Source organism: Oncorhynchus nerka, linkage group LG13, assembly GCF_034236695.1.
Source record: "Oncorhynchus nerka isolate Pitt River linkage group LG13, Oner_Uvic_2.0, whole genome shotgun sequence".
Taxonomy (NCBI): domain Eukaryota; kingdom Metazoa; phylum Chordata; class Actinopteri; order Salmoniformes; family Salmonidae; genus Oncorhynchus; species Oncorhynchus nerka.
This window is the reverse complement of record NC_088408.1, coordinates 92422009-92440028: the sequence shown is the minus strand read 5'-3', so window position 1 is coordinate 92440028 and position 18020 is coordinate 92422009. Positions and strand designations below refer to the sequence as shown.

Sequence of the window (18020 nt, the reverse complement as noted above, 5' to 3'; positions counted from 1 at the left end):
AGTATTCAGACCCCCTTTCCCCCCACGTTTTGTTATGTTCCAGCCTTATTCTAAAATGTATTAAATTAAAAATGTTCCTCATCAATCTACACACAGTACCCCAACAGGACAGCGACCCTAAGAATACAGCCAAGACAACGCAGGAGTGGCTTTGGGACAAGTTTCTGAATTTCTTGAGTGGCCCAGCCAGAGCCCGGACTTGAACCCAATTGAACATCACTGGAGAGACCTGAAATTAGCTGTGCAGCGATGCTCCCCATCCAATCTGACAGATCTGCAGAGAAGATTGGGAGAAACTCCCCAAATACAGGTGTGCCGAGCTTGTAGCATCATATCCAAGAAGACTTGAGGCTTTAATCACTGCCAAAGGTGCTTCAACAAAATATTGAGTAAAGGGTCTGAATATTTATGTAAAATTTTAAGAAATAACCCGTTTTTGCTTGGTCGTAATGGGATATTGTGCATAGAGAGATGAGGGGGGAAAATAACAATTTAATACATTTTAGAATACGGCTGAAACGTAACAAAATATGGAAAAAGTCCAGGGTTCTGAATACATTGAAAAGGCACTGTATCAATATCCCCAGTCATGTGAAATCCATAGATTAGGACCTAATGAATTGATTTCAATTGACTGATTTCCTTATGTAAACTGTAACTCAGTAAAATCTTTGAAATTGTTGCATGTTGCATTTATATTTTGGTTTAGTATAAATCACAGAATACTGAAATATAACAAAAATCTTGGCATACTGTAGAAACAGCGGACTTTCGTCCATAAAAAATATTAATGATGAAATTATGCTCATTTTTATTTACATTCTACCCATGAGGCCAAAGAAGGTCATTGACTGCAAGAAAAGGTTACATAACTTTATTTTGTTTTCCTGTGCATAGGCGATAGCCCTACACAAGGTTTTAAAAGCACATCAGAACAAGTGACTTCAGAACAAGCGAACGTTCAGCTAATTAATTGTCTCTGACGTAAATGTCCACAGTGAAGCGAGACAGACAGTTTTAGCTTCACAACATGTGTAATATCTAGCTGAAGCATTACCCAATAAGAGCGTTAGAACAATGATAACGATGTCAATTGCTAAAAGGTCATTGGCTGTGTTCATGGCAACTGTCTGAGTCATTGATCTAACTAACAAGGCTAATTGGAAGCAATTATGTGGAATTAGGTACTGACTGAAGAGTTATTGACTTAAAGTACAGCAGCTAGTATGGAGTACACACTGGATATCACTGAATCAGTAAAGAGAAACTAACAGTATGATATTCATATTTGTTGAAAGATCAATATGATTAACATTGAGAAGTGTCAAACTGACGTTTCACTGTTTTATTTCTTAGTTAATCATTTATCACAGCCTGTAGCCCATCAAGTGAACAGAACAGAGGTGCCATTTGCAAAGTGAAGGACAGTAGGATACTAGCGGTATCGTGACAGAGAAAATGGCAGAAAAATGATCTCTCCTGGATAGTTTTCTGTGTTGTCATATTTGTTCAGAGATTTTCAGAGAGCCTGTTTCTCTGGGCTGCCACCACAGCTTCTGATCCAGCTGTCTGGAGACATTCTGGGATCAGACCAAGTACAGTGCCTTGCAAAACTATTCATTCCCCTGGGAGTTTTTCCTATTTTGTTGCATTACAACCTGTAATTTAAATTTAAATGATTTTATTTGGATTTCATGTAATGGACAGACATGGACAGACACAAAATAGTCCAAATTGGTGAAGTGAAATGGAAAAAATAACTTGTTTAAAAAAATTAGAACAAATTTCAAATGGAAAAGTGGTGCGTGCATATGTATTCACCCCCTTTGCTATGAAGCCCCTAAATAAGATCTGGTGCAACCAATTACCTTCAGAAGTCACATAATTAGTTAAATAAAGTCCACCTGTGTGCAATCTAAGTGTCACATGATATGTCACATGACCTCAGTATATATACACCTGTTCTGAAAAGCCCCAGAGTCTGCAACACCACTATGCAAGTGGCACCACCAAGCAAGTGGCACCATGAAGACAAAGGAGACAATAACTGTCTGGTCTGTAAGAGGAAACCTTCTAAGGATGCTGTAATTCACTTTTCATTGGAGGAGCTTCCTGACAAAGATGGAGGGAGAGGTGGGAGTCCAGAGAAGAGAGGGGGGGATACTGTGTCAGAGGAAGACATGTCAAGAATGTCTAGAATCAGATTTAGAGTCATTTAGAGACAAATGTAAAAACATTGAAAAGACATACAATGAAATGGTGTAATACTCCAGGAAGCAGCTGGTGTCCACAGAGAGACAGATCAGAGGAGTGTTTGAGAAGCTTCACCAGTTCCTGAGAGAGGAAGAGGAGGCCAGACTGGCAGCACTGAGGAAGGAAGAGGAGGAGAAGGGGAAGATGATTGCCAGAGAGATGAAGAACATTCAGGACCAGATCTCTTCGCTCACAGAAAACATCACTGCTGTGAAACAAGAACTCCAAAAACAAGAGGTGCCATTTCTCAAGAGCTACAAACACACACAGACATTCTCCAGAGCCCAGGACACACTACCGGATCCACAGCTGGTCTCAGGAGCACTGATAGATGTGGCCAAACACCTGGGCAACCTGCAGTTCAGAGTCTGGGAGAAGATGCAGGGGATTGTCAAATACACTCCTGTGATTCTGGACCCCAACACTGCTTCCCACTGGCTCTCTCTGTCTGATGATCTGACCAGTGTGAGTCAGACAGTCCCAACCCAGCAGCTCCCTGACAACCCAGAGAGGAACACAAATTATGCCACAGTTCTGGGCTCTGAGGGGTTCAGCTCAGGAAGGCACAGCTGGGAGGTGGAGGTGGGGGACCACCCTTACTGGTTTATAGGCGTGGCCAAGGAGTCAATCAACAGGAAGGGGGAAGCAACCCCAGAGTATGCTATGCACCAGAGTAGTGGTCAGCATTGGGCAGGACATGAGACCCTCACTCTGAAGAGGAGACCCCAGAGGATCAGATTACAGCTGGCCTACAGAGAGGGGAGTAATGTCACAACAGAATGAAGCTGTTATAGAATTATGTCAATATAGATCACATCCTGTAGCATGTGTAAAGGAGGTTATTTGACAGCTCAATATGATTTACTGCAACTGTTGCATTGGGTAGTCCATACCTCAACCATGTACCTTGAAACATGTTCTATAGTATTATTTGTTTAATATACTTGCATGACTGTAGGCCTATTCTAACATTACATATGCCTAGGCCTATAGAAAATTACAATACATACAGATTGATTTTAATGTAGGCTATTGTTTGTAATGCATTACCATTGCATTTTATATCTGTCATTGAAATCATTGAAATCTTCATCATACCCCTTCCACCAAACACAAATAGCTTATTACATCTGCCCGTATTTGGAAGTGCTGTACACGGGTAGTTAAGCGCAGCGCCCAAACGAGGGCAGCGCTGAGCAGCTCTCGCCACAGGTCTTTGGAGCGCTTCACCATTTGCAGTCAAGCGCACTGGGTGAGGAACGATAGAGTACAGTAAGTAGATAGATAGTGGGATAGACGAGGTAAAGCAAGCCAACTTGGTCGCTCGCCTGCCTGCATTCCTTCTCAAACCGAAACCTATCCGCTGCGCTACAAGTCTATGTTTGAATCGCCGCAGCTCAGAAAGAACAAGCACATTTTGAGATAAAGTGTATATCGCGCAGGAGGATCCTATCAAACGAAGGAGTAACCGTGAGAGAAGCACGAGATACGGAGACATGGCTGCGACAACCTGTACACGTTTCACGGACGATTTTCAGCTATACGAAGAGCTGGGAAAGTAAGCTTATTTATTGTGGTAATTTGCATGAATGGGAATGTGTGACTGGCTGACTGTTGTCGTTTGTTTGCGTCAAGGAGCAGTGGGTGCGGGTTTGCGTTGTTACGGTTGTCTTTTTCAACAGCAGCACAAGTCAAGGGTGACAGCTGGCTCAAAATACAATTTTCTCTCTCTCAATTCAATTTCAATTTAATAGGCTTTATTGGCATGGTAAACATATGCTTACATGACCAAAGCAAGTGAAATAGATAATAAACCAAGTGAAATAAACAATAAATGAACAGTAAACATTACACTAACAAAAGTTCCAAAATAATAAAGACATTTCAAATGTCTCTCTCTCTCATTTCTCTCTCTCTCACACACACACTAACAATAAAGTATTGTTCCCTGCGCTCTTTAAAAAAAAGTAGGAAAAACTATCCAAAAATGTATCCAGTAGCCTACTCTAGGCACTGGGCACTATAGCGCGTCGGTTAGCGAGCTACACCGCTCTCCAAATCGCCCCTATCTCTCTCCCGGTCCCGCTACCAGCAGGCAAAGCAACCCGGGAGACAGTGACATATTGAGCTGTCGAAGAGCGGAGCGGCAGTTTGGCGTAAATAATGTGGAACTAGCCCTTTCCCTTCATTCAGATTACGACCTCTCACTTTCGGTTATTTGAAAATGAAATCATCTCCAAAATATCGCTATTTTTTAAAACAAGACATATAAAACTGGTTGCAATTTCAATTTAATCCACCAGAAAAGACAGAACAAATATGTTTCAATTCCAATATACTAATTGATAAAAAAACAAACATGTTTTTTAGCGAATTAAAAACAAATGTAGAATATTTCTATATGATATCATAAATAAAAATGGTGGAGTTGTGTCACACATGCAGCAAACACAGACATATATGGAAATGTCTGCTCTACCCAACATTACAACCAACTAATTGCAGCATTACTGCAAATATGGAAGAGGCAAGTGGAAGGGGGAGAAAGTATGGAACTTGTCTCTCGGCCCTGAATTAAAGACCAACATTGGTTAAAGAAAACTGTGATAAAAAAAAGTATACCAGTTTCATTTAAAGAGCCCCAAAAATGACAGCTGTGCAATATAGATGCCAAGATACAGTAGTTGGGAAGAGATTTTCGATGTACCATTCCACGGAACATGGTTTATTAACCGATGCACAAAATAGAGGCGGATTCAAAACTCAGTGTTTTTCATTTAAATTATTATACAAAATTCTTGCAAACAATAGAATGTTCTATACAGTATATGGGGGGATACAACCATCTCAGCTTTTCATATTTTTCTGCGAAGAGACAGATTCATTAGATCATTTGTTTTGGTACTGTCCATATGTAGCTTGTTTTTGGTCGCAGGTTCCAATAATGGCTGAACAAATGTAACATTTACCTATAACTAAGTGAAAAAAGGTTTAAAGTGACTGAAATGCACCAGAAAGGTATTGGAAGGTGGGTTCAGAAGATCGTGGAGCTCACATGCTGACCACACCGCTAGCGTTGCAAAATACATTTACACATACAGTTGAAGTCGGAGGTTATTAACATACACCTTAGCCAAATACATTTAAACTCAGTTTTCCACAATTCCTGACATTTAATCCTAGTTAAAATGTCCCATCTTAGGTCAGTTAGGATCACCACTTTATTTTAAAAATGTGAAATGTCAGAATAGTTGAGGGAATTATTTTTTTCAGCTTTTATTTCTTTCATCACATTCCCAGTGGGTCACACGTTTACATACACTCAATTAGTATTTGGTAGCATCGCCTTTAAATTGTATAACTTGGGTCAAACGTTTCGGGTAGCCTTCCACAAGCTTCCCACAATAGGTTGGGTGAATTTTGGCCCATTCCTCCTGACAGAGCTGGTGTAACTGAGTCAGGTCTCTTTGCTTGCACATGCCTTTTCAGTTCTGCCCACAATGTTCTATAGGATTGAGGTCAGGGCTTTGTGATGGCCAATCCAATACCTTGACTTTGTTGTCCTTAAGCCATTTTGCTTTAACTTGGGAAGTATGCTTGGGGTCCATTTGGAAGACCCGTTTGTGAGCAAGCTTTAACTTCCTGACTGATGTCTTGAGATGTTGCTTCAATATATCCACATAATTTTCCTTTCTCATGATGCCATCTATTTTGTGAAGTGCACCAGTCCATCCTGCAGCAAAGCACCCCCACAACATGATGCTGCCACCCCCGTGCTTCACGGTTGGGATGGTATTCTTCAGCTTGCAAGCCTCCACCTTTTTCCTCCAAACATAACGATGGTCATTATTGCCAAGCAGTTCTATTTTTGTTTCATCAGACCAGAGGACATTTTTTCCAAAAAGTACGATCTTTGTCCCCATGTGCAGTGGCAAACCGTAGTCTGGCTTTTTTATGGCGGTTTTTGGAGCAGTGGTTTCTTCCTTGCTGAGTGGCCTTTCAGGTTATGTCGATATAGGACTCGTTTTACTGTGGATATAGATAATTTTGTACCCGTTTCCTCCAGCATCTTCACAATGTCCTTTGCTGTTGTTCTGGGATTGACTTGCACTTTTCGCACTAAAGTACGTTCATCTCTAGGAGACAGAACGCAGCTCCTCCCTGAGCGGTATGATGGATGCGTTGTGCCATGGTGTTTATACTTGCGTACTATTGTTTGTACAAATGAACGTGGTACCTTCAGGTGTTTGGAAATTGCTCCCAAGGATGAACCAGACTTGTGGAAGTCTACAGTTTTTTTCTGGGGTCTTGGCTGATTTCTTTAGATTTTCCCATGATGTCAAGCAAAGAGGCACTGAGTTTGAAGGTAGGCCTTGAAATACATCCACAGGTACACCTCCAATTGACTCAAATGATGTCAATTAGCCTATCAGAAGCTTCTAAAACCATGACATCATTTTCTGGAATTGTCCAAGCTGTTTAAAGGCACAGTCAACTTAGTGTATGTAAACTTCTGACCCACCGAAATTTTGATACAGTGAAATAATCTGTCTGTAAACAATTGTTGGAAGAATTACTTGTGTCATGTACAATGTATATGTCCTAACCGACTTGCCGAAACTATAGTTTCTTAAAAATAAATGTGTGGAGTAGTTGAAAAACGATTTTAAATGACTCCAACCTAAGTGTATGTAAACTTCCGACTTCAACTGTACATTTTATTCAGTTATTGCACCCACACTGCTTTCGTGCCTCAGCGAGAGTGTTTGCGTGGCCAGGCGCGAAAACAGAAACAGGTTCTATTTGTGACGCTCAATGCGCTGCGAGTCCAGCGTGGGTGATTGAAAGATGAACTGACGTCCACACTCCAGTCGGTTGTACTAATGCATCGTAACGTTGGTTGCCAACCGCCATATAAAGTCCAAAGAAGTAAAAAAAGAAGCCTGAGGAAGGAGGAGAGATGACATGAAAGGAATTCAGTTTTGTGGATTAATTGTCGGAGTAGAGGACCTTGTGCATTTCAGGTAAAATAACAACCCAATGTTTATATCCCAGCAAGCTAGCTAGCTAAATGTTTAATGCTTTTTGACCTGTCCCCAAATTAATATAATTGGTTCAGAGTTTGTTTTCATATTTCATCCTGCGTGTCCTGATCATGTCTGGGGTGGGGGTACAAAATCAACATGTGTGCGATGGTCAGCGTGTAACTCTGCAAATAGCACTGAAGAGGGATTTGAGAAGTCATAGTCAATCGGTCAATAATATAATAATACTCTTAGCCAAAATGTTTATCTTTAATTTACGAAATGTAGAAACTATGAGAACAGAAAGTTCAGAACTTTTGTGAAACATCACAGCACAGTTGAAAAATATATGGCAATAGAAATCAATACTGGATGGTGTTCAGAGATAGATGGGAGGGGTTGAGGGTAGCTGAAGGATGGGACTAAAAACAAACAAAATATAACTATTGTAAAATATAGTGTCTCTGTGAAATTTACAACGCCTTTGGAAAGTATTCAGACCCCTTAACTTTTTCCACATTTTGTTTCGTTATAGTCTTACTCTAAAGTTGATTAAATAAATCATTTCCCTCAGCAATCTACACACAATACCACATAATGATGAGGCGAAAACAGGTTTTTTAGATATTTACAAAGTATTGACTCAGGGGTGTGAATACTGATGTAAATGAGATATTTCTGTATTTAATTTTCAATAAATGTACATTTTTTTTCTAAAAACATGTTTTCACCTAGTCATTATGGGGTATTGTGTGTTGATAGCTAAGAAAAAAAATATCATAATTATATCAATTTTGAATTCAGGCTGTAACACAACAAAATGTGAAATAAGTCAAGGTAAACTAATGGACAACAACATTTAGGCTTCTACTTCCAGCTTATACATAGTATATACAGTGACTTTGGGAAGTATTCAGACCCCTTTACTTTTTCCACATTTTGCTACATTACAGCCTTATTCTAAAATTGATTCAATCGTATTTTTCCCATCGATCTACACACAATACCCCATAATCACAAAGAAAAACAGTTTTTTTTTTAGAAATGTTTGCTAATTTATTAAAAATAAAAAACATAAATATTATATTTACATAAGTATTCAGACCCTTTACTCAGTACTTTGTTGAAGCACCTTTGGCAGCGATTACAGCATTGAGTCTTCTTGGGTATGACGCTACAAGCTTGGCACACCTTTATTTTTGGAGTTCTCCCATTTTTCTTTGCAGATCCTCTCAAGCTCTGTCAGGTTGGATGGGAGCGTTGCTGCACAGCTACTTTATGGTCTCTCCAGAGATGTTCGATCGGGTTCTATTCTGGGCTCTGACTGGGTCACTCAAGGACATTCAGAGACTTGTCCCGAAGCCACTGCTGCGTTGTCTTGGCTATGTGCTTAGGTTCATTATCCCGTTGGAAGGTGAACCTTCACCCCGGTCTGAGGTCCTGAGTGCTCTGGAGCAGGTTTTCATCAAGGATCTCTATGTACTTTGCTCAGTTCATCTTTCCCTCGATTCTGACTAGTCTCCCAGTCCCTGCCACTGAAAAATATAGTGCCAGGTTTCCTCCAGACGTGACGCTTGGCATTCAGGCCAAAGATTTCAATCTTGGTTTCATCAGACTAGAGAATCTTTTGGCAAACTCCAAGCGGGCTGTCATGTGCCTTTTACTGAGGAGTGGCATCCGTCTGGCCACTCTACCATAAAGACCTGATTGGTGGAGTGCTGCAGAGATGGTTGTCTTCTGGAAGGTTCTCCCATTTCCACAGAGGAACTCTGGAGCTCTGTCAGAGTGACCATCGGGTTCTCGGTCACCTCCCTGACCAAGGTCCTTCTCCCCCAATTGCTCAGTTTGGCTGGGCAGCCAGCTCTAGGAAAAGTCTTGGTGGTTTCAAAATTCTTCCTTTTAAGAATGATGGAGGCCACTGTGTTCTTATGAACCATCAATTCCTTCGATCTCATGGCTTGGTTTTTCCTCTGACATGAACTGTCAACTGTGGGACCTTATGTAGACAGGTGTGTGCCTGTCTGCATCTGGGTCTTCTCCTGAGCCTTGACTGTATAGGCCTATTTATTTGGTTAGACAGCTGTGCATGGCTGCATGTTACTGTACTAGGCTGTAGGCTTTCGGTTGTTTGGATCTCCATTCACCTTTTTGTTTACTGCGTTTGTTTACTGTTAATGTAACTAGGTATAGAAGTATAGATTGTGTCATACCTTTATTGATCTGATATGTTGTTTGCTAGGCCTACTACTTGGTACCTCTGTTTCGTTTTGTTGACATTCGTTCTCATTCGCAGTTGTCGGAATTCAAAACGCTATTCAGTATTTTTGTTTGGATGCATGAATAACTAGGCTACTACTTTCCTGCTTTTAGATTTCATTACTTTGGTAAGACAGCTGTGTGTACGGCTGCGTTCACATAGGGCATTCACCAATTTAAAAACAGCCTATCTATCTTGTAGCCTATATTCATTACCAAACCGGCCTAGCTGTAGGGGGCTGTATATTGTGCTGATACAGCACAGCAGGGATAGGCTAAAGATTTCAAAATCACTCAATGATCTCGGAGTCTATTGTGTTTATTGTGGTATAGCGTGATTATAGAAGCAGAATTCAATATCATTTCAATTCAAGAACCCCCTCAAATTGTGCCCCCTCACTGTTTTCAACTGCCCCCTTAGTCACTTTATCCTGGTGCTGGGTCTGATAGGACTGTGGGAGTGGTTTGAATGGGTAGGGGGAAACTAGGGAAATGGTTCTAATCGTTTTTCCACCATTCATTTCTCTCATTGAGCCTGTTTTGGTCGGAAGGAGTTTTGGCCTTCCGTGATGACTTCACCATGCGGTAAATTAGTTAATAGACGGATAAGAACGAGAGTTACAAACCTTTCTGCCAATATACAGCTAGGCTTTATGGGTAATATGGCTAATATTGTTGTACTCTATAAGTTTAGGAGTAAAAATGTTCTTAACAAGTCACATAATAAGTTGCATGGACTCGCTCTGTGTGGAATAATAGTGTTTAACATGATTTTTGAATGACTACCTCATCTCTGCACCCCACATATACCCCACATTTCCAATGCCTCGCAAAGAAGGGCACGTCTTGGTAGATGAGTAAAAAAACAAAAATGTTGGAGGGTGTATCAATACACCCCAGTCACTACAAGTAACTCAGTTGCCAGAGAGGAAGGAAACCGCTGAGGGATTTCACCATGAGACCAATGGGGACTTTAAAACAGTTACAGAGCTTAATGGTTGTGATAAAATAAAACTGAGGATGGATCAACATTATAGTTACTCCACAATACTAACATGAGTGAAAAGAAGGAAGGAACATGCATCTTGTTTGCAACAAGACACTGCAAAAATTGTGGCAAAGCAATTAAACTTTTTGTCTTTAAAACAAAGTGTTATGTTTGGGGCAAGACACGCTGCAGGGAGACAGGACGGACAGCTGATCGTCCTCGCAGTGGCAGACCACGTGTAACAACACCTGCACAGGATCGGTACATCCGAACATCACACCTGGGGGACAGGTACTAGATGTCAACAACAAATGCCCGAGTTAAACCAGGAAAGCACAATTTCGCCATCAGTGCTCAGACTGTCCGCAATAGGCCGAGAGAGGCTGGACTGAGGGCTTGTAGGCCTGTTGTAAGGCAACTCCTCACCAGACATCACTGGCAACAACGTCGCCTATGGGCACAAAGCCACCGTCGCTGGATCCAACAGGACTGGCAAAAAGTGCTCTTCACTGACGAGTTGCGGTTTTGTCTCACCAGGGGTGAATGTCGGATTCACGTTTATCATCGAAGGAATGAGCGTTACACCGAGGCCTGTACCCTGGAGTGGGATCGATTTGGAGGTGGAGGGTCCGTCATGGTCTGGGGCGGTGTGTCACAGCATCATCGGACTGAGCTTGTTGTCATTGCAGGCAATCTCAACGCTGTGCGTTACAGGGAAGACATCCTCCTCCCTCATGTGGTACCCTTCCTGCAGGCTCATCCTGACATGACTCTCCAGCATGACAATGCTGTGTGTTACAGGGAAGACATCCTCCTCCCTCACGTGGTACCCTTCCTGCAGGCTCATCCTGACATGACCCTCCAGCATGACAATGCTGTGTGTTACAGGGAAGACATCCTCCTCCCTCATGTGGTACCCTTCCTGCAGGCTCATCCTGACATGCCCCTCCAGCATGACAATGCCACCAGCCATACTGCTCGTTCTGTGCCTGATTTCCTGCAAGACAGGAATGTCAGTGTTCTGCGATGGCCAGCGAAGAGCCCGGAGGGCTAGGGCCATTCCCCCCAGAAATGTCCGGGAAATGTGCAGGTGCCTTGGTGGACAGGTGGGGTAACATCTCACAGCAAGAACTGGCAAATCTGGTGCAGTCCATGAGGAGGAGATGCACTGCAGTACTTAATGCAGCTGGCGGCCACACCAGATACTGACTGTTACTTTTGATATTGACCCCCCCCTTTGTTCAGAGACACATTAATCCATTTCTGTTAGTCACATGTCTGTGGAACTTGTTAAATTTATGTCTCAGTTGTTGAATCTTATGTTAAGTTTCCTGAAAATAAACGCAGTTGACAGTGAGGGGACATTTCTAAAAGACAGGAACATCACGTTTTTGACTGGGACTTAAACAAATCATAGTAAATGACATCTGTTTGACAAGGCCACAACAGATATTTACCCTGCCCCCCACCCTCCCAATGAACATTTATCATTGTTACAGTTGTAAATATGTAGCATAATTATTTGTATTATTGTTTCATTCACTTTCTCTTTTTGACCTGCAGTGTTGGAGCTCTGTGTTTAAGAATTTCATTGTACCCTGCAATTACATCTGCGACCCTGTGCATGTGACTGATAATCTAAACTGCTTCCATTTGAATTTGGATACTTCAGTAAAATTGACATGAAGAGTAAATGTTGGTAACGCTGATTTTGCGTCAGGCACACTTTAAAAACAACAAACAACAGCAACAAAAACACATGCTTTGGTGCGTTCACCTTCTCTCGCACGTGCCCACACACACACACACACACACACACACACACACACACACACACACACACACACACACACACAAAATCATCTTATATGATACAGTACTTGCTGACTTTGTGGCGGGAACCTCAGGGGAACCTGTTATGTAGACAAACTCTGACAGTATATTCTGTTACCATCATTATCATGCCAGCCCAGCCAGGTATAGAAGGCGGAGACACTTGCTGTGCTGGCAGAAAGCCTTATTATGCTGTAGGTTACTATAAAATTCAGAGAAACTACTGTATAGCTCCATCGTTTTAACTATGAAATATGCCTGACCAGCTGTTCTGTTTCTTTTGTTTCTGTTTCCAGGGGAGCGTTTTCAGTGGTGCGCAGATGTGTCAAGCTGTGTAGTGGACAGGAATATGCCGCCAAAATAATCAACACCAAAAAGCTATCTGCAAGAGGTAAGCAATAAACTCTGTCCCCAAGTACTGTTTCACTTGTTGTCTACATTTGATTGCACAGCTGTACTATCGATGAGCCAACTGGTATTATAAACCGGGTGGTTCAAGCCCTGTATGCTGATTGGCTGACAGCCATGGTGTGTCAGACCATATACCAAGGGTATGACAAAACATGTATTTTTACTTCTGTAATTAGATTGGTAACCATTTTGAGAGAGAGAGAGACGGAGTCTTGTGGGAGGGGGACAAATGAAGGCCAGGTCATGTTCATGGTGGATCATGGCTCATTCTTTTTAAACATAGCTATATATGAGAGTGAATTAATTATAAACCTTTATGCATTGCATAAATGCTGGCTTATTTTATGCACTTGGTTTGATTTGCTATCAGGCTTTGTGTTGGCTTTTGGCTCATTGTATTAGATTATTATGGTTGATGTCTTGTAGCCTCAACATATTCTCCCCTGAGCCAGAGACAAGCATATCTCTCTTAACATGGTGGAGATGACACTGCATTTTCAGTATCTATCGCTCAGAGTTAAAGTGGAGTCTGATTCATCCCATATTCTCAGGGTTGATATTTTATTTAAATAGTTGATGCTCAGATTGCAATATGACTTGGAAGAGTGGAACCTAGCCTGCCACATCAAATCAAATTTATTTATATAGCCCTTCGTACATCAGCTGATATCTCAAAGTGCTGTACAGAAACCCAGCCTAAAACCCCAAACAGCAAGCAATGCAGGTGTAGAAGCACGGTGGCTAGGAAAAACTCCCTAGAAAGGCCAAAACCTAGGAAGAAACCTAGAGAGGAACCAGGCTATGTGGGGTGGCCAGTCCTCTTCTGGCTGTGCCGGGTGGAGATTATAACAGAACATGGCCAAGATGTTCAAATGTTCATAAATGACCCGCATGGTCGAATAATAATAAGGCAGAACAGTTGAAACTGGAGCAGCAGCACAGTCAGGTGGACTGGGGACAGCAAGGAGTCATCATGTCAGGTAGTCCTGGGGCATGGTCCTAGGGCTCAGGTCCTCCGAGAGAGAGAAAGAAAGAGAGAATTAGAGAGAGCATATGTGGGGTGGCCAGTCCTCTTCTGGCTGTGCCGGGTGGAGATTATAACAGAACATGGCCAAGATGTTCAAATGTTCATAAATGACCAGCATGGTCGAATAATAGTAAGGCAGAACAGTTGAAACTGGAGCAGCAGCATGGCCAGGTGGACTGGGGACAGCAAGGAGTCATCATGTCAGGTAGTCCTGGGGCATGGTCCTAGGGCTCAGGTCAGTTGAAACTGGAGCAGCAGCATGGCCAGGTGGACTGGGGACAGCAAGGAGTCATCATGTCAGGTAGTCCTGGGGTATGGTCCTAGGGCTCAGATCCTCCGAGAGAGAGAAAGAAAGAGAGAAGGAGAGAATTAGAGAATTAGAGAACGCACACTTAGATTCACACAGGACACCAAATAGGACAGGAGAAGTACTCCAGATATAACAAACTGACCCTAGCCCCCCGACACATAAACTACTGCAGCATAAATACTGTACCGTAGCTAGGTTACTAATCAGAACTGCTTACGTTAACCAGTAGGCCTGCTACATTATAGGACACATGGCTCTCTGTCTATAGGCCATACTGTATATCTACATACAGTGCATTCTAAAAGTTTTCAGACCCCTTGACTTTTTCCACATTTTTGTTACGTAACAGCCTTATTCTCAAATGGATTAAATCAATGTTGTTCCTCATCAATCTACACAAAATACCCAATAATGACAAAGTGAAAACATTGGGGAAAAAAACTGTTTTTGCTTTGTCATTATGGGGTATTATGATGTCATTATGGGGTATTATGATGTCATTATGGGGTATTATGTGTAGATTGATGAGGGAAAAAAACTATTTAATCAATTTTAGAATAAAGCTGTAATGTAACAAAACGCGGAAAAAGTAAAGTGTTCTGAATACTTCCCGAATGTACTGTATATACTCTACCCACATGACACAAGTTGTAGCTGAGCTGTGTGTTAGATACTTCTATGTCCTAGTATTTGATCTGAGCTGTGTGGGAGCTACTCCCATGTCCTAGTATTTGATCTGAGCTGTGTGTTAGATACTTCTATGTCCTAGTATTTGATCTGAGCTGTGTGGGAGCTCCCTCCATGTCCTTTTCCGAGATGTGTGAGAGCTACTTCCATGTCCTAGTATTTGATCTGAGCTGTGTGGGAGCTCCCTCCATGTCCTTTTCCGAGATGTGTGAGAGCTACTTCCATGTCCTAGTATTTGATCTGAGATGTGTGGGAGCTACTTCCATGTCCTAGTATTTGATCTGAGCTGTGTGGGAGCTACTTCCATGTCCTAGTATTTGATCTGAGCTGTGTGTTAGATACTTCCATGTCCTAGTATTTGATCTGAGCTGTGTGGGAGCTACTTCCATGTCCTTTTCCGAGATGTGTGAGAGCTACTTCCATGTCCTAGTATTTGATCTGAGCTGTGTGGGAGCTACTTCCATGTCCTAGTATTTGATCTGAGCTGTGTGGGAGCTACCTCCATGTCCTAGTATTTGATCTGAGCTGTGTGGGAGCTACTTCCATGTCCTAGTATTTGATCTGAGCTGTGTGGGAGCTACTTCCATGTCCTAGTATTTGAGGGGAATGGGATGTATAGGCTTAGCGCAGCAAATAATATTCAAAAGTAAGCTTATCCTTGTCATGACAGGGAGTGACAGACATGATTTTCACTTGTGTACTGCTTGTTGAGGTGTTCGGATATCCTCTTGGCAAATCATATTTATTTTATGTCGTTCAAAACAAATGTTGAAACGTATGATGACACAAGCAAAAGAGCAGGAGGACTTAGAGGAAAAGAGAGGGAGATTGATAGATGAATGTGTGAAAGGGAGATATTGAGAGGGAGGGAGGGAGGGAGGGAGGGAGAGGGAAAGAGAGGGAGAGAGGGCAGGCACGTCAGGAACTTGGTAGCTGTGGGCCATGCGTCTGTTCCCCTACATGCCTTTAGCACGGGACTCTCATCTGACACACACACACACACACACATGCACCGAATACAACAGGTGTAGACGTTACTGTGAAATGCTTCCTTACGAGCCCTCTCCAAATAATGTGTTAAAAAGTAAGAAGATTAGCACACAATAAAGGAAACAGTAACACAATAAAATAACAGTAATGAGGCTATATACAAGGAGTAGTGGTTCCGAATCAATGTGAGGTATGAGGTAGTTGAGGTAATATGGTAAAAGTGACTTGGCAATCAGGATATATAATTAACAGATAGTAAAAGCAGATTAGAGCAGAACACTCTGATTGACATCTTGTTACCAGTAATGCTGTAAAGTTACTTTGTATCTCATTCCTCTGGAAGCTCTTCACTGTTGTTGTTTTCATTGTTGTCAAGGCTACTGTATGGTTAGCCTATGTGTGAAAGCTGTGTTGAACCCGCCCATCAGAGGAACTGTTAATGTCATCTGCCAAATGTCAGGGGTGGTCGAGGGTGGGGCTGTTGGCACAGCCCTCAACCAATCAAAGAGCTTGTTTATGGATGTGGAGCCTGGACAGGGTTGCAGGCGGTCAGCTATTGGGCCACTATATTATCAATGGGAATATGAAGCACGGCTTAAGTCATAGATACTGTTGATGAGAGAGAGTTAGTGTGAGGATGTGGGTAGGTTCAGAGTCACCTGCAATGCATTGGAAGTCACAGAAGTCTCACCTGGATTTAGCCTGTATTTAGCCTATATTTAGACTGGATTTAGCCTGTATTTAGCCTGTATTTAGCCTGTATTTAGCCTGTATTTATCCTGTATTTAGCCTGTATTTAGACTGTATTTAGCCTGTATTTAGGCTGTATTTAGCCTGTATTTAGCCTGTATTTAGCCTATATTTAGCCTATATTTAGCCTGTATTTAGCCTGTATTTAGCCTATATTTAGCCTGTATTTAGCCTGTATTTAGCCTGTATTTAGCCTGTATTTAGCCTATATTTAGCCTATATTTAGCCTGTATTTAGACTGTATTTAGGCTGTATTTAGCCTGTATTTAGACTGTATTTAGGCTGTATTTAGCCTGTATTTAGCCTATATTTAGCCTATATTTAGCCTGTATTTAGCCTGTATTTAGCCTATATTTAGCCTGTATTTAGCCTATATTTAGCCTGTATTTAGCCTGTATTTAGCCTGTATTTAGCCTGTATTTAGCCTATATTTAGCCTATATTTAGCCTGTATTTAGCCTATATTTAGCCTGTATTTAGCCTGTATTTAGCCTGTATTTAGCCTGTATTTAGCCTGTATTTAGGCTGTATTTAGCCTATATTTAGCCTGTATTTAGCCTGTATTTAGCCTGTATTTAGCCTGTATTTAGCCTGTATTTAGCCTATATTTAGCCTGTATTTAGCCTGTATTTAGCCTATATTTAGCCTGTATTTAGGCTGTATTTAGCCTGTATTTAGCCTATATTTAGCCTGTATTTAGGCTGTATTTAGCCTATATTTAGGCCTCATTTGATCATTGTCAGGATGACTGGGTCTGATATTCTTAAAACTTCTCTAGGGTAGGGGGCAGCATTTTGAATTTTGGATGAAAAGCATGCCCAAATTAAACTGCCTTCTACTCAGGCCCAGAAGATAGGATATGCATATAATTAGTATATTTGGATAGAAAACACTCTCTAAAGTTTTCAAAACTGTTAAAATAATGTTGTGAGTATAACAGAGCTGATTTGGCAGGCGAAAAATCCATTCAGGAAGTAGGATGTTTTTGTTGTGGAAGTTTTCTATTCAATGCCATTACAGTATCCATTGACTTAGGACTCAAATTGCAGTTCCTATGCCTTCCACTAGATGTCAACAGTCTTTAGAAATTGTTTCAGGCTTGTATTCTGATAAATGAGGGAGTAAGAGCAGTCTGAATGAGTGGACCCTGCCGTGTCACAGAGCTTTTTCATGCGCGCGACCAGAGAGAGTGCCTTTTTTGTTTACCTTTTTGAACGGTAGTGTATATTATTCAGTACAGTGGCTTGTGAAAGTATTCACCCCCTTGGCATTTTCCTATTTTGATGCCTTACAACCTGGAATTAAAATACATTTTTGGGGGGTTTGTTATCATTTGATTTACACAACATGCTTACCACTTTCAAGATGCAAAATATTTTCTATTGTGAAACAAACAAGAAATAAGACAAAAAAAACAGAAAACTTGAGCGTGCATAACTATTCACCCCCCCAAAGTCAATACTTTGTAGAGCCACCTTTTGCAGCAATTACA

At 41.6% G+C, this 18020-nt stretch overlaps 2 protein-coding genes across 13 annotated transcripts in view; both read left to right on the top strand.

Moving 5' to 3' along the window:
- Positions 1-2188: 2188 nt before the first annotated feature.
- LOC115125116 (E3 ubiquitin-protein ligase TRIM35-like) lies at positions 2189-3229 on the top strand. Its single transcript, XM_029654609.1, has one exon. It carries the CDS (start codon positions 2398-2400, stop codon positions 3034-3036), a length of 639 nt encoding a protein of 212 aa, XP_029510469.1. The 5' UTR covers positions 2189-2397; the 3' UTR covers positions 3037-3229.
- A 208-nt stretch (positions 3230-3437) lies between these two features.
- LOC115121963 (calcium/calmodulin-dependent protein kinase type II subunit beta-like) overlaps positions 3438-18020 on the top strand; it is a 150917-nt gene continuing 136334 nt past the window's right edge. For 5 of the 12 annotated variants that reach the window (XM_065026833.1, XM_065026837.1, XM_065026831.1 and 2 more), the window contains exons 1-2: positions 3447-3811; positions 12651-12745. In XM_065026833.1, coding sequence (XP_064882905.1) covers positions 3750-3811; positions 12651-12745 — 157 coding nt within the window. In that variant the 5' untranslated portion in view covers positions 3447-3749. Of the gene's footprint in view, positions 3812-12650; positions 12746-18020 lie in introns of all 12 variants that reach the window. The other 7 variants (XM_065026832.1, XM_065026836.1, XM_065026838.1 and 4 more) reach the window with 3 other exon arrangements.

Excerpts from the sequence above, each read along its gene's own strand:
- LOC115125116 (XM_029654609.1), top strand. The coding sequence starts at position 2,398 with ATGATTGCCAGAGAGATGAAGAACATTCAGGACCAGATCTCTTCGCTC.